Genomic DNA, 27,787 nt, shown 5'->3' on the forward strand with positions numbered 1-27,787 from the left:
TGTCTACATAATGATAAATTTTTCCCTAGTATAGTTGCTTCAATTTTCAGTTTGCCCTAAAAGGCAATTCATTTCCCACTGTCGATGCGTGAACCAAATAACCAATCAGATTCAAGGAAGGCGTTCCTGTTTTAAAAACAAGATATTATTGGTGGATTTTGTAAAGAGGTTTTGTAGTTCATTTTTCCACTAAATTCTCATTTGCAACATTCAAGGTTTTAAAACAGTGAGGCTTTTCTCCTGGACTTGTAATAATAGTGATCTTACTTATTTTGTTGCACTTACAGCATTTGTTTTCCTGAAAGCCCTCACTGGAAACATTAGTTATGAAATAGCGAGGGTGCTCTCCTGAATTTGCGAAAGTGGTAATATTTATTCACGATTTTGAACTAGCAATTTTTCGAGTAGCCAATTATTTGAAACATTTGAGGGTGTCAAAGAAGGGGCCTTTCAAACAACAACTATTGTTGTTATGTGCTTATGATTATTCTAAGTTAGATAAAAATGGTTGAAATGGATCCTGCTGATAAAGCAAAATCCACTACAGATAAAAAGTCGCTTAGTTTTGGAATATCACGTTTTCTGGAAGAAACAGATGAACAATCAGGGTATGAATCAGATGCTTCAATTTCAGTGAATAGTGAATCAGACACAAATGAATTAAGAGATGAGTCACCATCCCAGCCAGTAATGACTCAGTATGAATCATTGCAGCAACTTCGACCAGACCTATTTTCCTACGGACACCAGTTTAGCATCTCACAATCAGCTTACCCTTCAGTGGGACATTTACCGGTTAAAGTACCTGCAATACGGTATCCATTACTCCACCCTTGGTCACTACCTAGTCATCATTTTGGCCTTATGTCTGGGACTTTTCCAACAATCCTGGAACCTATGCTAAAAGAGCGATTTAACCAAGGTATTTTTTTGCCATCCCTTTGATTTATTATACTAATTAAAAAAAATTTTAAACTGCAAGTAAGGAGCGATATTAAAACTTAAAACGAGCAGAAATTATTTCGTATATGAAAGGGGTTGTCCCCTCCTCAACGGCTCGCTCTTTACACTAAAGTTTGATTCTTTGTCCCAGTTTTATTTTTTAAAACAATAAAAAACTTTAGCGTAAAGAGCGAGCCGTTGAGTAGGGGACAACCCCTTTCATACTTACAGTTTTTTGTATTTAATTTCTGAAGGTTTTTGAATTAATGCATGTTTTGATTTTGCTCACCGCACATGAATAATTAAAACAAAATTTGCATATTAAGTTTTTTTTGGCTAAATGGCTTTCTCATAGTTTTGATCTGACTATCAAACAGTTCGTGGTAACGAACTGTAGTAAGGAGCGACCCGGCTCAATAGTAAACGAAACTCTAAAAAACGGAATTTGGATGCTAGAAGATACATCAAAAGAATTGGATTTTTATGCTGATTTTAAATATATAGGTTTCATCAAATTTAGTCTTTGTCATCAAAAGTTACGAGCCTGAGAAAATTTGCATCATTTTGGAAAATAGGGGGAAACACCCACTAAAAGTCATAGAATCTTAATGAAAATCACACCATCGCATTCAGCGTATCAGAGAACTTTATGGTAAAAATTTCAAGCTCCTATCTAAAAAAAATGTGGAATTTCGTATTTTTTGCCAGAAGACAGGTCACGGGTGCGTGTTTATTTGTTGTTTTTTTTCCCAGGGGTCATCGTATCGACCAAGTGGTCCTAGAATGTCGCAAGAGGGCTCATTCTAACGGAATGAAAAGTTATGGTGCCCTTTTTAAGTGATCAAAAAAATTGGAGGGCACCTAGGCCCCCTCCCACGCTCATTTTTCCCAAAGTCAACGGATGAAAATTTTGAGATAGCCATTTTGTTCCGCATAGTTGAAAACCATAATAACTATGTCTTTGGGGATGATTTACTCCCCCACAGTCCCTGGGGGAGGGGCTGCAAGTTACAAACTTTGACCAGTGTTTACATACGGTAATGGTTATTGGGAAGCGTACAGACGTTTTCAGTGGGATTTTTTTGGTTTGGGGTGGGGTTGAGGAGAGGGGGCTATGTGGGAGGATCTTTCCTTGGAGGAATATGTCAGGGGGGAAGAGAGATTCAATGAAAAGGGCGCGGGATTTTCTAGCATTACTATAAAAAGAAACAATGAAAAAATAAACATGAAAAAGCTTTTTAATTGAAAGTAAGGGGTAGCATTAAAACTTAAAACGAACAGAGATTATTACGCATATGAGGGGCTCTAAAAATATTATAGCATAAAGAGCGAGGTATTTAGGAGAAGATAAATACCTCGCTCTTTATGCTGAAGTATTTTTAGTAATTTAAACTATTTATTCTACGGCCTTTCTGAATTCAGGGGTTATTCTTAAAGAATTGGGACAAAACTTAAGATTTAGCGTAAAGAGCGAGGTATTAACGAGGGGACAAACCCCCTCATATACATAATAAAAGTATAAGAATATAAAAGTTTGTTACGTAAGTTAATTCTTAATTTACGTATATTTTTTAATAATAAAAATGTTCGTTAAAAATTAAAAGTTCTAGTTGCCTTTTCAAGTAACCGAAAAATTGGAGGGCCACAGGGCTCCTTCACCACCCCTTATTTCTCAAAATCGTCTGATCAAAACTAAAGCCATTTAGCCAAAAAAAGAATTAATATGCACATTTCATTTTAATAATTTATGTGCGGAGAGCCAAAATCAAACATGCATTAATTCAAAAACGTTCAGAAATTAAATAAAAAACTAGTTTTTTTAACTGAAAGTAAGGAGTGACATTAAAACTTAAAACGAACAGAGATTACTCCGTATATGAAATGGGTTGTCCCCTCCGCAATCCCTCGCTCTTTACGCTAAAGTTTGACTCTTTGCCACAGTTCTACTTTTTAAAACAATTAAAAATTTTAGCGTAAAGAGCGAGGGATTGCTGAGGGGACAACCCATTTCATATACGGAGTAATTTCTGTTCGTTTTAAGTTTTAATGTCGCTCCTTACTTTCAGTTAAAAAACCTAGTTTTTTTTTATTTAATTTTGATAAAAAAGAGGTTGCTGAGGAGGCCTAGTTGCCATCCCATTTTTGACTACTTAAAAATGCAACTAGAACTTTTTTTACTAGTGTTTTTAATAGTAATAAATATACGTAACTGACATACTAAACTTCTATGTTTGTATATTTTTATTACGTAAATGAGGTGGTTTGCACCCTCGTCAATACCTCACTCTTTACACTAAAGCTTGAATTGTGTTCCAATTCCTTAAGAATGACCCCCTGAATCACAAAGGCCGTAGAATAAATAGTTGAAATTGATAAAAACAAATACTTTAGCGTGAAGAGCAAAGTAATGTGGAGAGAGGAACCCCCTTATATACGGAATAATTTCTCTTCGTTTTAAGTTTTAATGCTGCTCCTTACTTCCAGTTGAAATTTTTTTTCTTTTTATTTACTTTCTCATTGTTTTTTTTTTTAATAATGCTAGAAAATCCTATGCCCCCTTCATGGAAATTCTCTTCCCTCATGATATGCTCCTCCGTGGAAAGATCCTCCCAGGTAACCCCCTCCCTCGAACAACTCCTACCACAATGTGAAAAAGACCCCTGAAAACGTCTGTACACTTCCCCGTAACTATTGCTATATTGAAACAAAAAGTTTGTAACTTGCAGCCCCTCCCCCGGAGACTGTGGGGACTAAATCGTCCCCAAAAATATAGTTATTAGGTTTTTTACTATGCTGAAAAAATGGCTATCTGAAAATTTTGACCCGGTGACTTTGAGGTAAAAATGAGCGTGGGAGGGGGTCTAGGTGCCCTCTAATTTTTTGTCACTTAAAAAGAGCACTAGAACTTTTAATTTCCGTTTGAATGATTCCTCTTTCGATATTCCAGGACCAGTGGGTCGATACGACCACCCCTAGAAAAAACAACAACAGATAACCACGCATCCGTCATCTGTCTTCTGGCAAAAAATACAAAATTCCACATTTTTGTAGATAGGAGCTTGAAACTTCTACAGTATGGTTCTCTGATACGTTGAATCTGACAGTGGGATTTTTATTAAGATTATATAACTTTTAGGGGGTGTTTCCCCCTATTTTCTATAATAAGGCAAATTTTCTCAGGCTCGTAACTTTTGATGGGTAAAACCAAACTTGAAAAAGTCAATTCTTTTGATGTAACTTTCGGGATCAAAATTCCATTTTTTAGAGCTTCGATTACTATTGAGCCGGATCGCTCCTTACTATGGTTCGTTGCCACGAACTGTTCGAAAAACAAGTTTATTGAAATGGATGTCAGGAGCGACATTAAAGCTCAAAACGAGCAAAGATTACCCTTTGAATCAGGGGGCTACCACCCTCTCGGCCACCCACTCTTCACTATACTAGTGTCTAATATCCCCTAAAATGTCACTCAGTGCCCCAAGAATGAATCTCAGGCAAGAAATGGGTGGGAATCCCCCTCCACTAGATTTTGAAAATTCTATTTTTGTTATTTTCATTGAAAAAGTCGAAGATAGCAAAAATCACTCTTCTGTTACATTTTGATTTTTTTTTTTTCACCTTCATTTAAAAAAAAAGAAGAAATAAACAGTGCCCCCCGAACGATTTCATGAACTGGAACCCCTGGAATGAATATTGTAAAATTAAAATGAAAATAATGTTAATGAGATAAGAAGGTCGAGAAAAAAAGCATATCACTATTTTGAAAATGAATGCGCTTATTTAGGCTATTTGTATTTTGTTTAAATTAAAAAATATGTTTGTATTTATGAAATATATTAATATATAAAATTATATGAAATATAGTTTTCATGGAAAACTTTTAATTACAGATTGGTCATAATTTTTGATCTCTAAAGGGTTTTAAGTATATCATAAGTAAAACATTGGTGAAAAGTGTAGGGGATTGAGGGGAAGGCAGTTCCCCTTACATGTAGAAAAGTTTTCGCTCGTTTTTGGTTTTAATCTTGAACTTTGCTTTCACTTGAAAACCTTTTTTTAATTTACCTTATGTGTGTTTTAACATCTTGTCCAGGGTTGTCCTGAATATGAAGGGCAAGGGGATGTAAACCTTTTTAGACCCAGTTATTTTCAGCAGAGTAAATTAAATTTTTTTGAAACAATCCTACGAGAAAGCGGACTGATCCAATTGTGTTTGATTTTCAAAATAAATAGCTGACGACTTCATAATCGTAGATTGGCATAATTCCAGAAATAGAAGGAAAATATGCCTAAAACAGGGTGTAATTTTGATGAAATTTAAACTGTCAGTTTAACACATATGGAGACTCCTGAGCATGAGTTTCAGGCTCTTATCTACTAAGGATGAAGTATCATATTTTCCCCTAGAAGAATGGTCAGATGTATTTTTTTTTTCCTAGGGGTGATCTTGTCAAGCCAATGGTCATAGAATATCAGAAGAAAGGCTCACTCGACCAGAAGTTTTAAGTTTTGGTGTTTTTTTTAGGCAACTAAACTGATAACTCAACACAGAAGTACCTATTCTACATTTTGGGGAGCAGAGCAACATGCTTGGCTTGATTATAGCCAAATTTTTAACGATCAGAAACTCAGAGATAGTCATCAACTCAAAACTATCCAAAAGTTATTTATGCAGAATTCTACTTTCAAACACCACATTTTCACGTGGTGGCGTTTTCGTTCCTATAAACATATTTAAAGTGACTACGCAAAGAATCGATTATGCACAATAATAAGCTATAAATATAGCTTGTTATTGTTAGAGATTTTCTCATAGAAATAGATCACAAGATCAATGGTGTATGAACTAAAAATCTAAGAAACTGAATTTTTAGGTCTATATTTTTACTGAAAAGAAATACAAGGAAAAAATAAAACAAAAAAGTAGTTTAAAATTTGCTGATTCTTTAGCTTATAGAATATGCGTAATCACAATATAACATTTATTTGCCATGTAATTTACAAAGAAAATATACTCTACTAATCCCTCCTCCAAAGGCTCCTTGGCCTGTAAAATACGGGAAGATATACGAGTCATTCTACGTAAGCATTGTAAACATCAGCTATAGCGTTTTCGACTACTTACATTATAATGTTTGCTTTTCCATGCTTTCCCTCCTTCCCACTTTAGAAATAGCACCAAAAATGTGTTTTTGGTGCAATACTAAACTTTAGGACACCGGTATCAAGACAAATTTATGAAAAGAACATTAGCATAAAATATAACTTTTAAATAAAGCAGTTCCTTGTATTATCCCATTGCACCAGTAGCGACAAAGGAAAACAAACGGGACGCATCAGGGCTTCTCATGCAAAAAAATGATTTCCCTTGCAGTTCAAGGTTGGGGACTGTAAAGTTCAACCATAATTTCGACTATTTTCGACCATGGTAATTCCATTGATTGACCTTTCATTTGTTTTCGGCGCCATTTTTAAGGGGTTTCAGACTTTTGAAATTCACATAATTTTTTTTCATAATACACTTTTACTTCAATTATTAATCAAATTAACAGTCATAATTTCTGATTCAACTTTAAATGGGAATTTTTTCTCACTACACTATTATTTAACTGCTATGAGCCGTGATTCACTCTTTACTAGATCAAACAGTTCGTGGTAACGAACTGTAGTAAGGAGCGATCCGGCTCAATAGTAACCAAAACTCTAAAAAATTGAATTTTGATATAAATAGCTACATCAAAAGAATCGCATTTTAATGCTGATTTTAAATATATAAGTTTCATCAAGTTTAGTTTTACCCATCAAAAGTTACGAGCCTGAGAAAATTTGCCTTATTTAGGAAAATAGGGGGAAACACCCCCTAAAAGTCGTAGGATCTTAACGAAAATGACACCATCAGATTCAGCGTATCAGAGAACCCTACTGTAGAAGTTTCAAGCTCCTATCTACAAAAATGTGGAATTTTGCATTTTTTGCCAGAAGACAAATCACGGGTGCGTGTTTATTTGTTTGTTTTTTTTTTTTTTTTTTTTTTCCCAGGGGTCATCGTATCGACCAAGTGGTCCTAGAATGTCGCAAGAGGGCTCATTCTAACGGAAATGAAAAGTTCTAGTGCCCTTTTTAATTGACCAAAAAAATTGGAGGGCATCTAGGCCCCCTCCCACGCTCATTTTTTTCCCAAAGTCAACGGATCAAAATTTTGAGATAGCCATTTTGTTTGGCATAGTCGAAAATCTTAATAACTATGTTTTTGGGGATGACTTACTCCCCCACAGTCCCTGGGGGAGGGGTTGCAAGTTACAAACTTCAACCAGTGTTTACATATAATAATGGTTATTGGGAAGTGTACAGACGTTTTCAGGGGGATTTTTTTGGTTTTGGGGTAGGGTTGAGGGAGGGGGCTATGTGGGAGGATCTTTCCTTGGAGAAATATGCCATGGGGGAAAAAAATTCAATGAAAAGGGCGCAGGATTTTCTAGCATTACTATAAAAAAAAAAAAAAAAATGAAAAAATAAACATGAAAACGTTTTTTCAAATGAAAGTAAGGAATAGCATTGAAATTTAAAACAAACAGAGATTATTACGCATATGAAAGGTTCTAAAAATACTTTAGCATAAAGAGCGAGGTATTTAGGAGGAGATAAATACCTCGCTCTTTATGCTAAAATATTTTTAGTGATTTCAACTATTTATTCTACGGTCTATTTGATTCAGGGGTCATTCTTAAAGAATTGGAACAAAACTTACGATTTAGTGTAAAGAGCGAGGTATTAACGAGGGTACAAACCCCCTCGTATACATAATAAAAATATAAGAATATAAAAGTTTGTTACGTAAGTTAATTCTTAAGTTACGTATATTTTTTACTAATAAAAACGTTCGTTGAATATTAAAAGTTCTAGTAGCCTTTTTAAGTAACCGAAAAATTGGAGGGCAGCTAGGCCTCCTTCCCCACCCCTTATTTCTCAAAATCGTCTGATCAAAACTAAGAGAAAGCCATTTAGCCAAAAAAAAATTAATATACTAATTTCATTTCAATAATTTATGTGCCGAGAGCCAAAATCAAACATGCATTAATTCAAAAACGTTCAGAAATTAAATAAAAAAAAACTAGTTTTTTTAACTGAAAGTAAGGAGCGACATTAAAACTTAAAACGAACAGAAATTACTCCGTATATGAAATGGGTTGTCCCCTCCGCAGTCCCACGCTCTTTACGCTAAAGTTTTTAGTTGTTTTAAAAAGTAGAATTGTGGCAAAGAGTCAAACCTTAGCGTAAAGAGCGAGGGACTGCGGAGGGGACAACCCATTTCATATACGGAGTAATTTCTGTTCGTTTTAAGTTTTAATGTCGCTCCTTACTTTCAGTTAAAAAAACTAGTTTTTTTTTATTTAATTGCAGCAAAGAACCCAAAATTTTTTTATATTTTTGTTTTGAAGTACTTATGACCAGCCTTAAAAACAAGTTAGTAAATTATTATTGAGTCACTCGAGCGTTGTGACTTTACTTAGACTCCTTATGTATCCTTTGTGTTTACTTAACCCATTTTGATAGAACGCAACAAATAATAAAGTTGCCAATATTCTTTTATTTGAAGAACTTCAACAGTAAACTTTTCAACATCTGAGAGCGAACATACTTGAAAGCAATTGGAACTAGGTGCGATTTCCCAAATATTTCAAATGATGCTTATTTAAAGTTCTACGAGCACTTGTTCAGGCTGTATCACTTAAATTACAAGTAATAGGTCCCCTCTGGGTCCATTTTCTTGTTTCCAGGTCTACATGGCATAAGGAACTTTTGTCTCTTTCGTGAATTATTCTTAGAAATCGACGAAGAGGGATTAGAAAAGTTTTGAATCTTGAGTCTATTCCAATAAATTTTGATATAAATGCTATTACTGTAGAATATATGACTGTCGTTTTGACAACCGTATGACAAAAGATGGATAATATCCCCCCTTTTTACATTTTTGATGAACTTTAAATGGTCTTTTTGAATTTGTGTCTCTTTTTGACGGAGATGAAAGTCAATAGGACAGAATAAGAGTAAGCTTGGGTAAATTTCTGGTGAGCAATGAGCTGTCAGGTTCGAAAGATCGTAAAACATGCAAATATCAAACTTCATTAAAAGAGAATTTCGAAATCACAGAAACTAAGTCAGAATATTTAGGTATCACCAGCATTTCCTGCTTTAAATATGTGCCTAGCGTTTTGGCTATTATCCAAGTATAGATTTAGAGTGGAAGGGCCTAACTACTCCGCTTTCTTGATTTTTTTTTAATTGGGCTTCTTTTTGACGAATCAGAGGTTTCCCATCCCCATATGTAGTTCTTTTCCCAGGAGTTACAGGGCTGAATTGTCTTAAAAAAGGGGATGGAATAGTAAAAAAGAGCCCCCTGTTATTTTATGTATCCAATTAAAACTGAATGCAAAATAATCATAATTTTTAATTATGGAGATTTATACCAAGCAAAAAACGAGCGTCTTGGGTTTCACACCTATAAACTGACATATTTGGAACATTACTGGATAAGAATTGTGACCAAACTCAAAAGAACATTTGTGAATGTTTTTTTTTTTCTAAGAATAGGATTCGGCTTTCCAGAATAGGGGCTTTCCAGAATTTTGTTTCTTTTTTTTCGTGCAGGATTAATTGCAGTCTGCTTAATCTGTTTAATTTATCTACTTAATTTTAATTTTTGTTTGCCACAATTTTTTCTTCTCTGCTCTGTGTAAGGGATTTTTTTTTTCTCTGAGTAAGTGACTCGCATGTCTTCCCCTTACTTTACAGGCCAAGCAGCCTTTGGGGGATAACTATAGTGTGTTGTTGTATGTCCATCAGATTTAGCGTATCAGAGAAACTTACTGTAGCACACCTACTGAAACTATCTAGCACACCTGTATTTTCTTTCTTATAGCATGTTTTCTATTTTGCATTTATATGAATATTAAAAGTTCTGATAAGTTCGCATTTGCTCCCTGAGTATTTCTCCTATATGAAAGCATTATAATCCACTGAATTCTTCGGTACAACTACAAACTACTACATTAACATACAATACTTACTGTAGTAACTCTTAATAACTGCTTTACGTGTGTATCGGTCTTATTAGTGCTTTTGGATATTTTTTAGGAGGTATCATAGGAGGTACTCAAAATAGACAACCACCAAGATATTCTTAAGCGCAAGAGCTTCAAAAATGAAGACTACTCCATTTTTATCCTAGGCTAAGTAGGCTTCGGTTCGAAACGGTTAAAAAAAAAAAAAAGACTTTGCTTTTCTGGTCTATTGGTCTAGCAAAATTGTAAAAAAAGGGTTCACTGCAGTAAAAATGATTATTTCGCTACCCAACCGAATAAAAATGTGCTGTTTTCGAATCCGAAGAGTTAACTGTTCTAGCTCTTTCACAAACTTGATTTTTTTTAGGTCAAATTTGAGGCTGAGGCAAAAAATTTTGATTGAGTAAATACCAGGAAATGTGATTAGATATGTCACTTCTATGCTCTTTTTTGCTGATGGACATGAAACTGAATATTTAAAGTCAAAAGAATTTTTTGGGACTTAAACCTTTGAAAGAGACTAAGGTTGGGGAGAGATTCCAGAAAAATTGTGAAACAAGGGGTCAACCTCAAACAAATTGCTATATAAATGGTTTTTTTATTACCTGACCCAAATATATGTGCTGATTCCGAATCGGGAAAGTTTACAGTTCTAGCTCTCTCACAAATTTGAGTTGTTTTTTTAGGTCAATTTTGAGGCTGAGGCAAAAAATGTTGATTGAGTAAATACCAGGAAATGTGATTAAATATGTCATTTCTATACTCTTTTTTCGCTGATGAACATAAAACTAAATGTTCAAAGTCAAAAAATTATTTGGGGCTTAAAGCTTTCAGAGAGACTAAGGTTGGGGGAGAGGTTCTATGAAAAATTTGAAAAAAAGGGGTCGACCTCAAACAAATTGCTATACAAATGATTCTTTTAACTACCCGACCAAAAAAAATAGTAAAAAAAATGTGCTAATTCCGAACCCCAAAAGTTTGCTGCTCTAACTTTCACAAATTTCAGTTTTTTTAGGTTGATTTTGAGGGTGAGGCAAAAAATGTCGATTGAGTAAATACCAGCAAAGGTGATTAGATATGTCATTTCTACGCTCTGTTTTACTGATGAACATGAAAATAAATGTTTAAAGTCAAAAAAATTGTTTGGGGCTTAAGACTTTGAGAGAGAGTGAGGTTGGAGGAGAGGTTCTAAGAAAATTGTGAAAAAAAGGGTCAACCTCAAACGAATTGGTCGACAAATGGTTCTTTTAATTACACGACCAAAAGCCATAGGCTGACTCCGGATCCAACAAGTTTGCCGCTCTAGGTCTTTCACAAAGTTCAGTTGTTGTTTTTTTCTTATAATATAATGCTATTGGCATATGAAACTACGCTACAAAAATAAACCAGTGGGTCTGGAGCAAACTATTTAACAAGGAAGTATAAGACAACACCCTTTCCTTCTCACTTTGCTTTTAGAAATTATGATTGTTCTTAGAAATTACATTTAAAATAAAATCAAGCTTGTTATCATAAATTAAACGTCATATTTTTCATCCTGAGTATAATAACTGATTTGTATCCAAATTTGGGGTAATAAAATTTGCCATTTATGTTTTAGGCTACCCTATAGTTCGTCGAGTTGGACACCCTTATCAGCAAAGAACCCCTCCAAAGCGGAAAAAGCCGAGAACATCATTTACGAGACTTCAGGTAATTAAAAATAAGTCATTTAAAAAACTTAGCATATAGAATAACTTTGAGGAGGGTGCCACAAATCTTACATCCTACTTCGGAATTCTAATGTACATGGAACAATTGATGCAAATAGTCAATCAATGAGGATAATAAACTAATCCAATTTAATTGAGCTGAACTAAGGATTTATTCCATCACCTTTAAAATCTAAATCCATAGCTAAATACTTCGCCTAGTGCGGCACGGGAAATCAATTTCAATTTGAAACCAAGCAACGTAACTAGTGTAGCTAACTAATTACTAATTAACTAATTAACGTAACTAATAACGTAACTAATTAACATAAAATGTTAATTTTGGTGTGACTCAGGAATCGTCAACAGATTTAGAATCGTCAGGTAATCCACCCTCTTAGAATTAGCCTCCCCTTTAGAATTAGCTTGCCCCCTTAGAATTAGCCTGCCCCAGGGAATCTACCCCCTAGAATTAGCCTTTAAGTCCAATTTCAAGATTTCCGTCTATTCTTTTACTTTTTCGTTTGTCTTTTTTGGCTCATACTCGCAAAACACTCGTTTGGTGTATTGATTTTTTTTTCTTACTTTAATTACTGCCCACTGAAATAATATTCCCACAAATATTGTAAACTAGTCAATCTAAAAAATTTATTGACAATTGATTTGATCAAAAATTGATTGACAAAATTGATTGTTAATCTAAAAAATTGATTGACAATAATTTTCAACTAATGCTGGCTGCTAAAAACTTTTCTTGTTTAGGTATGTGAGCTAGAAAAAAGATTCCACAAACAGAAGTACCTTGCGTCAGCTGAACGTGCTGCTCTGGCAAAGATTTTAAAGATGACTGATGCCCAGGTGAAAACTTGGTTCCAGAATCGAAGGACAAAGTGGAGGTAACTTGAATATTTCATCTTACAGGTGCTCTTACATTCCAGTGCCAAGTCTTTCACGCCACTCTATGTACTCTGCCGCATCAAAAACCTGTGCAGTCGTTTTTGCAGTCAAAATAATCTGGGATGCACGCAGTATTTCTTTAAGGGGGAACACTAATAAAAAGTATTTTATTTGATAATTCGAAGTGCAATGAGATTTGAAAAAAGTTGGATTTTTCGAGGGGGAGAAGAGTTGTACCCTAAGTACGTACATGAAAATACTGTAGAGTTTCTTACACAGCGCAAGCAACAAAAAAAATAGAGATCTCTTTTTATCTTATGTGACGTTTCAATGTTTTCAGTTTTAGTCGGGTATTAGAGTAAAATGTCATGTTGACCAGACTTCATGAAAATGTATAGGCCAACTCCCCAGATGACAATTTTTTCAGATTCACAAAACCACCCCATTCAATATTTAATAGGAAAGAAAGTGACTGCAGGAATCAAACAGTTCGTAGTAACGAACTGTCGTAAGGAATGACCCGGCTCAATAGTAATCGAAACACTAAAAGACGGAAGTTTGATGCCAGTAGTTACAACAAAGGAATTGTGTTTTTATGCTGATTTTAAATATATAAGTTTCGCCAAGTTCAGTCTTATCCATCAAAGGTTATGAGCCTGAGAAAATGTGCCTTCAAGCTCCTATCAACAAAAATGTGGAATTTTGTATTTTTTGCGTGTTTATTTGTTTTTTTTTCAGGGGTGATCGTATTAACCCAGTGGTCCTTGAATGTCATGGGAGGCTCATTCTAACGGAAATTAAAAGTTCTAGTGCCCTTTTTAAGTGACCAAAAAAATTGGAGGGTACCTAGACCCCCTCCCACGCTCATTTTTCCCAAAGTCACCGGATCAGAATTTTGAGATGGTTATTGGGAAGTGTACAGACGTTTTCAGGGGGGGGGGGTTTCGCGTTGGAGGGTTGGGGGTGGATCAGGGGGAGGGGGTTATGTTTGAGGATCTTCGAACGGAGGAATTTATCATGAGGGAAGAGAATTTCCAAGAAAAGGGGGCAGGATTTTCTAGCATTAATTTTGTTTTTAATAAGAAAATAATTAAAATAAAACTTTCTTCAGCTGGAAGGTTGGAGCAGCATTAAAACTTAAAACGAACAGAAATTATATAAGAATTATATAATTACGTATATAAGGGTATTTCAAGTATGTTTATAATTCCAACTATTTATTCTACGGCCTTTGTCATTCAGGGGTCATTCTTAAAGAATTGTGACAAATTCAAGCTTTAGTGTAAAGAGCAAGGTACTGACGAGGGGGCGAACCCCTTCATATACATAATAAAAATATACAAATACAGAATTCGTTACCTAAGTTAATTAGTAAGTTGCGTATATTTATTACTAATAAGAATGTTCGTAGAAAAATTAAAAGTTCTAGTTGCACTTTTAAGTAACCGAAAATCGGAGGGCAACTAGGCCTTCTCCCCTACCCTTTCTTTTACCAAAATCGTCCGATCAAAACTATGAGAAGGCCACTTGGCCAAAAAAAATATTATTTCAATTTCGTTTTAATTATTCAGGTGCGGTGAGCCAAAATCAAATCATACATTAAATCAAAAACGTTCAGGAATTAAACGAAAAGACAAGTTTTTCAACTGAAAGTAAGGAGCGACATTAAAACTTGAAACGAACAGAAATTCCACCGTATATGAAAGGGGCTGTCCCCTTCTCAACGTCCCGCTCTTTACGCTGAAGTTTTTTCTATTGTTTTAAAAAGTAGAGTTGTGAGAAAGAGCCAAACTTTAGCATAAAATGCGGAACTTTGAGGAGGGGACAGCCCTTTCATATACGGAGGAATTTCTATTCGTTTCAAGTTTTAATGTTACTCCTTATTTTTGGATGAAAATACTTGTTTTTTTTATTTAATCTAATAAAGAAACCAAATGGGTTAATTGAAGTTCAAAATATAAATAGCATATATATTATAAACAGAAAACCTTCATAGCCTGTTTTAATTCGACCCTTAATTTTGCTGAATGCAATAGCTATTAAATAACTAAGGGGTATTGAAAGAAGTTGTGTGAACATCTTTACCTTCATTAAGAAAGGGCACTATATGGCTTGTGGCTTTTATGGAAGTTGGACAAGGTAGAGTCCGAGGACACCATTGGGGCTGGGGTGATTACCCTTTCTTACATACCAAAAAGCTGAGTATAGGCAATGTAAAGGATATTCTGTAGGTGAAAAACATAATATTGCGATCAAAAATAAGACTATCAAAGACTATAGCCTACTTACGCCATTGGTCCTCAAGGTTTTTACAATAAGACTTGTTCACTAGAAACTATATACGTTACTTCTTTGAGAAGAGGTATGTCGGAGAGAAAATTGCTAGTACCGCCTTATGAGCGTGAAATTTAATAGTCACAATATTCGCTAGATATATATTAAAAAAATTTGCACTATAATTCACAATAAGAGGAGAAAAAGAAATGCGTAAAGAGGATAGTTCCAGTCAGTGAATATGAATAAAAGAGTGCAAGTATTTCGGCAAAGATCTCCACTCTGTCCAGAAATAGAAGAAAAAAACAACCGTTAAAAACAGCCATTGAAACAAATAAAAACAAACCGTAAAAAACAACCACTAAAATAAGTTTATAGAAACTGTAGAAAACAACCACTAAAATAAAGGAAGACCTTTTCCACGCAACAGTGAATGTGAGCTTAATTTTAAAAAAATCTGATATTCAAGATGCTAAATCATTTTATTTAATGTTTTTTAAAGCTAATCGCTTATCAGGTTCGAAATCGTCTGATCTTTTTTTAGGTTTTAAGTTGTTATAGTGTAAAAAAGAACTTCTGAATTAATAAGTTCATTGTGAATGGGGCTCAGATAAGCTCCTGATAAGTTTGGGGGTAGTTCCACCAGCTCGAAATGTCTTCGTTTCTTCTTCTTTGCGCATATCTTTTCACAGTTTGTTGTGCTTAGCCGGTGTGATCTCGGAAATTATTAATAATTCACAATTTATTATAGATAACTTATCCAGGACTATTTACAAAGATTACTGGTAAAATTTGAAATTGGTCCTACTTCTTCCTTCAAAATTGTTGCGTTCCATTCTGTCTTACCCTTAGTTCCCACATGTTCCGAGCCCTATTTATATAGATTACTGGTAAAATTTGAAATAGGTCCTACTTCTTCCGTCAAAGTCGTTGCGTTCCATTCCGTCTTACCCTTGGTTCACACATATTGCGAGCACTATTTATGGAGATTACAGATAAAAGTGGAGATTGGCGACACTTCGTCCGTCAAATTGGTTGCGTCCCATTCCATTTTACGCTTGGTTTCCACATGTTGCGATTTTCGGAATACTACAATATGAATAACCTATTTATTTTGCGGAAGAAACACTTAAAAATATTTGGAAAATCCCAGACATGATAATGAAAACTACTTTCGACCTATCCTACAGTTAACGATTTTTGATCCACTTGCTACTGTTGAGCTTCTATTATTACCGCAATTTTCTGATTACACCACTTAAATAATTGAAAAATCAACTATCCATTTAATTTTTGAGTACGTTTTTTCGCATGTGCTGGAAGATTTCAAAGCATAGGATTTGCGTTTTTTTTCCGCTTAGAGCTGGCAAAAAAAATCGTCCGTGATCCGTAAATCGTTGCGATTTTTGAAAAAAAAACGCAGTATGTAATAACTACGGGTAGCAGTTAGGTTGACGAGGTCTTCCATTGGATTGCCAAGAACTGGAGATTTCAAAGGGGATGAAAAATAACAGAACGCCAAAGTTCAATGTGAAGGATTTCATTGGGAAGCTTTAGAACAATATCAAAGAGACTTTACGTCAGGTGAATCTGCTATGCAGATTCGCTGCTTAAATGCCCAACAAACACGACTTTAAACTTAAGAGGCTATTAAAGAATTTACACTGTGCATTTAATATATTGGTCTAGACTGGTGTATCGCGCCCATTCAGTTGACCATTCAGTTAATGATGACAAGATAAAATAGCAACGCTTTTAAAAAACAATCACAGTGGCGTCCAAATGTCCATTTTCATGATCTAATGATTTTAACACGACCTTATAAGTGTTAATCAATAATGTTACTCTTGTTCAAGCCTTTTAATTCTGACAGCTTTTGTTTTGAAAAGAAAAATTATGTGTAAGGGCCTTACTTTGGTTCAAGGTCACTGGACGGATTGATTTCTCTTATTTTTTTTCTTTTTATTACTATGACTAATGGATAAAAATAAAGTTGCTTTTAAAGTTTAAGGTTTTGAGCCAAGGCTGTATCCAGGGGGGATTTAGAAGGAGGGGTTGAACCCCCCCCACCCCGAAATTTTGTCCGACTCGTAAAAAGGTAAAAATCCCTACAAACTATTGATGATTTTTTTTACATTTATTTACCTCCCTCAACACAAAATCCTGGATACGGCCTTGTTCTAGGCACTTCATATTAAAATTATCAAATAAAATGTGTCCTTTTATTTTCGTTCCCCCGAAAACAAAGACTGTGGACGTTCCTGCTTCATTTCATCCATCATCCCTATTGACAACACTACCTAGGAGAGTTAGGTTGTCAACTTGGAAAATCTTCTTGGTATCTAAAATTGCTTCTTAATCTTCATTAAACAAAGGGTGCCATTCTTTGCTTAAAAAGAAGAAAAAAACAAATAAAGACGCATCAGATAAAAATAAACCCAAAAATTGCGCAACAAATACGCAAAAAAAGTCATAACAAGTTAAAATACAATATACTTCTCGGAAAAAAAAATACATAATAGGGCTTGAAGTCTCTGATCTACAATTCTTAAATATGCTAAATCTGATGACATAACTTTCGCAAGGTTCACCTCCCTCATTTTCATATTTTCCCATCTTTTACTACACAAATGAAATAATGTTTTTAGTTTAAAATCAATGAATTTTACGCGTTTAAAACCAGTGAGAATCACAATATGGATCTTTTATTATTCTTTGCTTTTTTAGTTTTGTTCACCATTGGCTTGGGTTGCGCTGTTCGCTTTATTCCTAATTTATGTGGTTTATTCTTTTTAACATAAATTTGCAAATCTCTTGTCACATATTGAGCCCTCAAAACCTGCTGTAGGATTTATTCTCAACCTGCCTCCTGAGAAATATCTTTTGACTTCGCCTATTATGTAGGTGCTTGAAGGAGATGAATTCCGTTTAATTCTTGAAATAGTTTGAGCGGAAAAGCTCACATGCAAAAAGTGAGAGAGTGGGTGGGTGCCCATAGTGGATAGATTGTCCGGACACTTTCCCTTAACATTTTTTATTCATTTTTGCTCTAAAATTCATTTCTGATATTTAAGAACCCATCGGGTAATACTTTAGGAGGCTTGCTTTTTTATAGGCGATTATAATTTTCAGTAACCCTGAAATGATCATTATTTTCCCTACAAGCCCCTTAAGGGGTTATAACGCGTTTATTTGGTCGTTCATTTTAATTTCTGGTTTTGGGTCATTTTTAGTTCGATTATACTAGTTTCTGTTCGTTTTTTTACTTTATGACTTATCATTTAACTTTATTTCCACTCGTTCTTGGTTTTACTATCGTTCTTTACTTTTGTTTGAAAGTTTTTTTCGGAAAAAGTTTTTCTGAGATAAAATTTGCATTAAGCAGTGAAGTCTTTTTCAGATGGTTCCAAGAGGCAAACAGTAGATAAAACCCATAAAATTACCCTTTTGTATTAGAAAATTACCCAGTTGTATTTGTATAAGATGCAGTTTTTGTAAAAATTGTAGTTTATTTTAAATTTAATGTTTAGCTAATTAAAAAAGCACTAGATAAAACAATTTGCTTTCAAAGGAACCCTTAAACAGGTTTCTATGATATTCTAATGCCCAGTTAACAGTGGAGAAGGAAAGAAACGAAAAAAGGGGCTGCAAAAGTGCTTCCCATGCAACAAAATGTGATTTCCCTTGTTGTTCAGGCCACGGGGCTGCAAGTTTCCTGAATATGGTTTTCAGCAATGGTGATTCTCATGGCAAGATTTTTGGTAATTCCATGCAGTATTTTAAAATTCCCATAGATTTGTTTTAAAATAATATCCTACCATTAAGACTAGTCGAGATGATAGTTACCATTCCCGAATCAGCTACAAATGGAAATTTTTTTCTTACTTACCAATTTATTTTAAATCACATTTTTAATTTTTGGCTACTATGGGCCGTGGTTCGTTGCTTAGTAACTGTTATAGCAACATAGTTAATGGGAGGATGAAGGGAGGGGTATCCCTTTACTTAAAGGATAATTTCTGTTCGTTTTAAGGCTTAACATCGCTTTTTTTGTCGAAGAACACATTTTTAATTTAATTACCTCCAAGATTAAGACTGGCTTAAATTAAATATGGAAGTAAGTTAGAGCGTACCCTTGTCAAACGTACCTCGTCAAAATTAGAGCAATTAGAACTAGACCTACGTTGCCCGGGCAACGTGAAGTGTTGCGGCAACTTTTGTCCGGCTTCGCCGACTAAAATGTTGCGAGAGCAACACTTTGGTTTTGCTTCTTCGCTATCGATCAGTAATCATATGATCAAAGGCTATTCCTCAGCGTTGAAGAAACAACAGCAAAATAGTATCGAAAGAAGGGACTAAAATGATTTTGCAGCCAGTTGAAATTTATCCTTTTCAATCATAGACATCGTGACGGATGAAAACTCGGAACAATATCTTATATAATCTAGTTGGTATTATAAAGCTATCCCTAACTTTTGAGGATCAAAATACCATAGATGACATTCTATTAATTATTGCGAAACTATCTCATTGTTTTACATTCTCGTTTGTGCTTGTTTCTTCACTAGCGGTTAAATGATGAAGTTGTCAGCCTATCGAAGTTTTTAAAACGGGATGTTCAAAAAGGAACTCAATCAGTTATCACATGACCAAAGGCTATTCCTCAGTGTTGGAAAAACAACAACCACAAAATAACATCGAAAGAAGGGACTAAATTGACTTTGCAGCCAGCTGAATTTTGTCCTTTTCAATCGCTGACATCGTGACGGATGAAAACTTGGAAAAATATCTTATATAATCTAGTTGGTATTATAAAACTATCCATAACTTTTCAGGATTAAAATACCATAGGTGACACTAATTATTACGAATCTACCTCATTGTTTTACGTTATCGTTTGTACCCGTTGCGTAAACACTTAAGTCTGTCAGATTTAAAGAGATCAAATACGATGTGCACCAAGTTGCAAAAATTTTTAGCCCAAAGTGAGCCGATTCTTACTTACAAGTCCCTCTCCGGTGATAGACATCAAGTTCACCGGAAACAAATAAATGGGTACAACAACTAGCAAAAGTTGCAAACCCCTCCTCGCTGAAGATGATTGTAGCCCAACAGCCGATTATTGCTTACAAGTCCCCTACATATCTTACCACTGGAACCAAATTGGTTTAACCATTAAATACACCGGAAACAAATAATAGGTACACCAGCTAGCAAAAGTGATAAACCCCTCATTTCTGAAGATGATTATGTGCTAATAGCCGTTTCTCGCCCAAAGTGAACCGATTCTTACTCATAAGTCCCTCTCCCGTGATAGGCATCAAGTTCACCGGAAACAAATAAATGGGTACACCAACTAGCATAGTTGCAAACCCCTCATCGCTGAAGTTGACTGTAGCCCAGCAGTAGATTATTACTTACAAGTCCCCTACATGTCTTACCACTGAAACCAAATCGGTTTTACCATCAAATACACTGGAAACAAATAATAGATACACCAACTAGCAAAGGTTGCTAACCCCTCATTGCCGAATGTGATCAAACAGTTCGTGGTAACGAACTGTAGTAAGGAGCGACCCGGCTAAATAGTAACCAAAACTCTAAAAAACGGAATTTTGATACCAATACCTACATCAAAAGAATTGCATTTTAATGCTGATTTTAAATATATAAGTTTCATCAAGTTTAGTCGTACCCATCAAAAGTTACGAGCCTGAGAAAATTTGCGTTATTTTAGAAAATAGGGGTAAAAGCCCCCTAGAAGTCATAGAATCTTAACGAAAATCACACCATCAGATTCAGCGTATCAGAGAACCCTACTGTAGAAGTTTCAAGCTCCTATCTACAAAAATGCGGAATTTTGTATTTTTTGCCAGAAGGCAGATCACGCATGCGTGTTTATTTGTTTTTTTTTCCCCAGGGGTGATCGTATCGACCCAGTTGTCCTAGAATGTTGCAAGAGGGCTCATTCTAACGGAAATGAAAAGTTCTAGTGCCCTTTTTAAGTGACCAAAAAATTGGAGGGCACCTAGGCCCCCTCCCACGCTAATTATTTTACCAAAGTCAACGGATCAAAATTCTGAGATAGCCATTTTATTCAGCGTAGTCAAAAAACCTTATAACTATGTCTTTGGGGACGAATTACTCCCCCACAGTCCCCATGGGAGGGGCAACAAGTTACAAACTTTGACCAATGCTTACATATAGTAATGGTTATTGGGAAGTGTACAGCGTTTTTAGGAGGATTTTTTTGGTTGGGGGAGGGTTGAGAAGAGAGGGATATGCTGGGGGAACTTTCCATCGATAATTTGTCATGGGGGAAGAAAATCTCCATGAAGGGAGTGCAGGATTCACTAGCATTATTTAAAAACACAATGCAAAAATAAATATGAAAAGTTCTTTCAGCTGGAAGTAAGGAACAGCATTAAAACTTAAAACAAACAGAAATTATTACCCATTTGAGGGGCTCACCTCCTCCTAATACCTCGCTCTTTACGTTAAAGTATTTTTAGTAATTTCAACTATTTATTCTACGGCTTTTGTGATTCTGGGGTCATTCTTAATGAATTGGGACAAAATTTAAGCTTTAGTGTAAAGAGCGAGGATCTGACAAGGGGGCGAACCCCCTCATATATGTAATAAAAATATGAGAATACAAAAGTTCTTTACGTAAGCTAATTTATAAGTTACGTAAATCTTTTACTAATAAAAATATTCGTAAAAAATTAAAAGTTAGTTGCCTTTTTAATTGACCAAAAAATCGGAGGGCAACTAGGCTTCCTCCCCCGCTCTTTTTTTCTCAAAATCATTCGATCAAAATTATGAGAAAGCCATTTAGCCAAAAAAAAAAAAAAAATGCAAATTTCGTTTTAATTATTCCTCTGCGGAGAGCCAAAATCAAAACATGCATTGATTCAAAACGTTCAGAAATTAAAAAAAAAACAAGTTTTTTTTAACTGAAAGTAAGGAGCGACATTCAAACTGAAAACGAACAGAAATTACTTCGTATATGAAAGAGGCTGCTTCCTCATCAACGCCCCGCTCTTTACGCTAAAGTTTTTTACTGTTTTAAAAAGAAGAATTGAGAGACAGAGTCAAACTTTAGCGCAAAGAGCGGGGCGTTGATGAGGAAGCAGCCTCTTTCATATACGAAGTAATTTCTGTTCGTTTTCAGTTTTAATGTCGCTCCTTACTTTCAGTTAAAAAAACTTGTTTTTTTTATTTAATTATTACCTAACAGCCAACTGTTGCTTACAAGTCCTCTATAAGTCTCACAATTTGTATCGGTCTAGATTTCGTTTCAGTGTGTACCTTACTACTGAAGTTGTCAACCCCTTGAAACTTTCAAACTGGTATACCTCATGAAAAAATTTTTGTACCACAAAATGGATGTCATATACTTGATGAGCTCATCAAGAGCTATCGATTGCCGTCGAAAAAAAAATTATATCTGTCTTAGTTCAAAAGTTATTTTTTTTTTTAGCCGTAGGCCAACTTTCCAACGTCACCACTTAGAAAGGAGCAAAGGATAAGCTGCAATTTCTTTAGCAATGAGAGAACTTTTAAAGTTTATTAGGCACGTCTGATACTATTTCTCTACCGCAATCCCAAGTCCGAATGATAAACTCAGCTGAAATCACGAACAGAAATGGGTAGAAACAAATAGATGGCAGCACTTTTGGACCCGTGGGAAAATGCCACATTTTTGCGTCTGTAAATTTTTCTATTTATCATTCAAAGAAGATATATTGGCTGTGGGGCCGAGTAACTGCCGCATATATTTAACGCTTATAGATTTTAGTCCATCGTCAATATGAAAGTGGTGCCTGCCTGCTTGCCTGCTAGAACGGAGCTTTCCACTCGAAAGCAGAAACATGGTTTGATGAAACGAAAGCTTGGCTGCACAACTTCAGATGCTCCTCTCTGACATAGGCTACATAACTCCACTTCACTTCGCACACCATAGGCTCTGGCTCGTGGACAAGCAAAAACCATCCTTTTTGGCCCCAGGCAAGAGTTCTGAGGAGTGTATTGTCATATTCATCAATCCGGCCTGAGGTCCACACTTTCCGTAAAAACCTCAAAGGTTAGACCCTTACCAGTTTCCAGGAATAACCTGAGATCGGCGGCACAGGAGAAAGAAAAAGGGGGACAAAACCAAAGTGTTGCTCTCGCGACACAAATAGGAACCTCATTGGAAACAAGGACGCCGGCAGAAAATTTTTCAGGGGGACAGGCACCAAAACAGCAGTTGTAGTTGGGTGACAGCTTTGGTGGTTTAGGGGACGTCTCCGAAGAGGACGAATTTGCAATTAATTTAAAATTATGGGAAACTAATTGATTTAAAAGTACCAATAACTACATTTTAGGCTTCCGAGTAGCAAAAGAAGTAATATCAAACGGTGGCATTACTGGATTCAATCTAGTTGATTCGCTTTATTTGTAATGGAATTAGGCTGCATTTTTGATCTGAAATTGCATATCAGCAATAATGAAGGGGGATTTTGCTATAATGAATTCAGCTATAATGAAGGGGGATATAATGAAACGGAATTTTGATACTAATAGATACATCAAAAGAATCAAATTTTTATGCTGATTTAAAATATATAAGTTTAATCAAATTTATTCTTACCCATCAAAAGTTAAGAGCCTGAGAAAATTTGCCTTCTTTTGGAAAATAGGGGGAAAGACCCACTAAAATCTTAGAATCTTAACGAAAATCACACCATCGCATTCAGTGTATCAAAGAACCCTGCTGTAGAAGTTTCAAGCCTCTATTTACAAAAATATGGAATTTCGTATTTTTTGCCAGAAGACCGATCACGGGTGAGTGTTTATTTGTTTGTTTGTTGTTGTTTTTTTTTTTTTCAAGGGTGATCGTATCGACCCAGTGGTCCTAAAATGTCGCGAGAGGACTCATTCTAACTGGAATCAAAAGTTCTATTGTCCTTTTGAAGTGACCAAAATAAATGGAGGGCACTTAGGCCCTCATTTTTTCTCGAAAGTCACCGGATCAAAATTTTAAGGTAGCCATTCTGTTCAGCTTAGTCGAAAAACTTAATAACTATGTCTTTGTGGACGATTTACTCCCCCACAGTCTCCGGGGAGGGGCTGTAAGTTACAAACTTTGACCATTGTCAAACAGTTCGTGGTAACGAACTGCAGTAGGGAGCAACCCGGCTCAATAGTAACCGAAACTCTAAAAAACTGAATTTTGATACCAAAAGTTACATCAAAAGAATCACATTTTAATCCTGATTTTAAATATATAAGTTTCATCAAGTCTAGTCATACCCATCAAAAGTTACGAGCCTGGAAAAATTCACCTTATTTTAGAAAATAGGGGGAAATACCCCCTAAAAGTCATAAAATCTTAACGAAAATCACACCATCAGATTCAGCGTATCAGAGAATCCTTTTTTAGAAGTTTCAAGCTCCTATCTACAAAAATCTGCATTTTTTTTTTTTTGCAAGAAGACAGATCACGGATGCGTGTTTATTTGTTTGTTTGTTTGTTTTTTCAGGAGTGATCGTGTCGACCCACTGGTCCTAGAATGTCGCGAGAGGAATCATTCTAACGGAAATAAAATTTCTAGTGCCTTCTTAAGTGACCAAAAAACTGGAGGGCAGCTAGGTCCCCTCCCGCTCACATTTCCCCCCAAAGTCATCGAGTCAAAATTTTCATTCGAAACCTTATTTTTCAAAAATAAAATTATTATGTAAATTTGTTTTTATTATTCATCTACGGAAAGCAAAAATCAAAACACGCATTAATTCAAAAATGTTGGGAAATTAAATAAAAAAACAAGTTTTTTCGACTGAAAGTAAGCAGTGACATTAAAACTTAAAACGAACAGAAATTACTCCGTATATGAAAAGGGTTGTTCCTTCCTCAACACCCCACTCTTTACGCTAAAGTTTAACTCTTTCTCAAAACTCTGCTTTTTAAAAAAATAAAAAAAGCTTACTATACTATATTACTTACTATACTTACATATTGCTATATTGCTTACTTACTATATTCGTATATTTTTATTACGTATATGAGGGGTTTCGCCCCCTCGTCAATAAAGTTTTAAGGTTATAAAAACTTTATTTTAATGTCATAAAGTTTAATGACATTAAAACTTAAAACGAACAGGAATTATTCCGTATATGAAAAGGGTTGTTCGTTCCTCAACGCCCCGCTCTTTACGCTACAGCTTTTTTATTGTTTTGAAAAGCAGAGTTTTGAGAAAGAATTGAACTTTAGCGTAAAGAGCGGGGAGTTGAGGAAGGAACAGCCCTCTTCATATACGGAATAATTTCTGTTCGTTTTAAGTTTTAATGTCGCTCCTTGCTTTCAGTCGAAAAAATTTGTTTTTTTTTATTTAATTATGTAGAAGATCAAATGTCTCACATATTTTCCATCCGTGCAAACAATACTACTCCTTTTCATCCAACCGAATTCTTCAGTAGTAATATTAACAATGACTTTTCACCAAAATTACTATTCATACCCAATTTTTCTGTACGCCAATGTACTAATGGACGTTCAATTATTGATTTACAAATTTTAAAAGCAATTAATCAGGGATTGTAGGGATTGGTACCTCAAATTATATCTTGATTAGGCCTGGATATGATTTGGAAAACAATCAGAAATTAAATAAGAAAAAAGAGCTTTTCAACTGAAAGCAAGGATCAGATTTGGAACGTATTTGAACAGAATATTCTTTGTATGACGGGGGCTGTCGACTCCTTAGCTCCCTACTCTTTTTTATGAAGTTTGGCCTTTTAAAATTTTTCAAAGCACTAACAACTTTTGTTAACGAACAAAATGTTGAGAAGGGGGCAGTCCCCCTCATATACAGAGTAATTTGTATTTACTTTAAGTTTTAAACTTGCTCCTTACTTTAGCTGAAAAACCTTTTCTATTTGTTAAATTACATTTCATGAAACTGTAAGGTCTTATGAATACAATGCTTTTGGTAGCGCAAAAAGAAACTATCAATATTTCAGTAGTCTCTGTTTAGATGTTGATGGGTTATCAAACAGTTCGTGGTAACGGACTTTAAGTAAGGAGCGAGCCGGCTCAATAGTAACCGAAACTCTAAAAAAGATATACCCAAAGAATTGGCTTATTACGCTGATTCCAAATATGTAAGTTGCATCAAGTTTAGTCTTACCATCAAAAGTTACGAGTCTGAGAAAAATTGCCTGGCTTTAAAAACCCTAGAAGTCATAAGAATTTTAATGAAAAATACATCATCAGATTCATCGTATCAAAGAACACTACTGTAGAGCTTATAAGCCCATATCTGCAAAAATGTAGCACTTTTTAATTTTTGACAGAAGAAAGATCACGAATGTGTGTTTATTTGTTGTTGTTGTTTTTTTTTCAGGGGTGATCTTATCGACCCAGTAGACCTAAACGTCAGGAGATGGTTCATTCTAGTTCTAATGCCCTTTTTGATTGACCAAAACAATTGGAGGGTAACTAAACCCCCTCCTGCGCCACTTTTTTCCCCAAAATCGTCCAATCAAAATTTTGAGATTGCTTTTTTTTAGCATAGTTAAAAGGCCCAATAACTATGTCTTTGGACATAAAATGACCCACTAAAGCCCCTGGAGAAAGCTTAAGTTATAAAAATTTTTCATTGTTTTATTTTTTATTTGGAAGTATGTATATATTTTTTGGGTGGAAGGAGAGGACGACTTTTCTGCTGGGAGGATTTTCCATGGAGAGGGAAGTTTCCAGGGGGTGAACTTTTCAGGGGGAATTTTACACTGAGTGAATCTGCTAGGATTGCTGTGCGAAATTTCTTTATATATCTTGCTTTCTCTTCACCGATTCAATTTTACGCCTGGAAATGTTAAGTGTAAATGTCCAGGGTAAATAGTCGCGGAAATTGAATTGTCCAGAATATATTTCTATTGGGAGGGGTTTTTTACGTGGAGGTGGAGCCAAGTATCCTGGCTTTATTTAAAAAACGATCAGAAATTAAATAAAAAACGAGCATTTTCAACTGAAAGTAAGGAGCAACATTAAAACCTAAAACAAACAGAAATTATTACGTATATGAGGGGGTTGTCCCCTCCTAAACACCTCGCTCTTTAAACTAAAGTTAAAGTTTTGTCCGAATTCTTTAAAAACGACTCCTGAAACACAAGGGTTGTTTATTTAGAAAAATAAGCAAAAAAAAATTTAAATTACCGAAAAACCATAGCGTAAAGAGCGAAGTGTTGATGAGGGGGCAACCCCCTCATATAAGTAATAATTTCTGTCCGTTTTAAGTTTTAATGTTGCTCCTTATTTTCAGTTGAAACAGCTTGTTGTTTGTTTTTTTTTCATGGAGCTTAGAGACTAAAATTTTTCTAAAGGCAAATGGAAAAAGTATGTCAATTAAAGTAAAAGTGTGTAAAAAAGAGTAATTAAAAAAATACACAAAGCAAAAGCCTACTTACAAAATGTAAATATAAACTCCCAGCATTTTCAAGGAAAACTCCAAAGGGGCTACAAATTAGAACTTTTATTCTCCTTTCATTTAATGGTCAAAATCTATTGGCAGGCAGCCAACAATGAAGCAGCACACATTTTTCCATAGTTTTCCCCTATTCTGCTCTCTTTCCTTTTGTTTTTCTATAATTTTATAGTTCTATTATATTCTGTTCCTTAAGAACATAACTAAATATTTTTATTTGCATTCAAGTGAGCCCTCTCCTAGCATTCTACAACCCTTGGTTCAGTAAGACCACACCTGGAGAAAAAAAAAGAAAAAGAAAGAAGACAAAAAGGAAAATATGACTTTCCTTCTTGTTCAAAATGGAAACTACAGACTTCCAATTAAGGATTCTAGATGATGGCGGTTTTAAGAGAGGGCTTTCATACACAAGGGGAAGGGGCAAAATGTGCCTTTAAAATTCTAAAAGAGCAAA

General features: G+C 35.1%; 1 protein-coding gene across 1 annotated transcript in view; it reads left to right on the plus strand.

The window, feature by feature from the left end:
* The first annotated feature begins 226 nt into the window (after nucleotides 1-226).
* Nucleotides 227-27,787, plus strand: part of LOC136024980 (T-cell leukemia homeobox protein 3-like) — a 55,659-nt gene continuing 28,098 nt past the window's right edge. Inside the window, exons 1-3 of the mRNA XM_065700590.1 lie at nucleotides 227-922; nucleotides 11,605-11,696; nucleotides 12,458-12,591. Of these exons, the coding sequence (XP_065556662.1) occupies nucleotides 505-922; nucleotides 11,605-11,696; nucleotides 12,458-12,591 (644 nt within the window). The 5' untranslated portion in view covers nucleotides 227-504. The remainder of the gene's footprint in view (nucleotides 923-11,604; nucleotides 11,697-12,457; nucleotides 12,592-27,787) is intronic.

This window comes from Artemia franciscana, chromosome 3, assembly GCF_032884065.1.
Source record: "Artemia franciscana chromosome 3, ASM3288406v1, whole genome shotgun sequence".
Lineage (NCBI taxonomy): Eukaryota > Metazoa > Arthropoda > Branchiopoda > Anostraca > Artemiidae > Artemia > Artemia franciscana.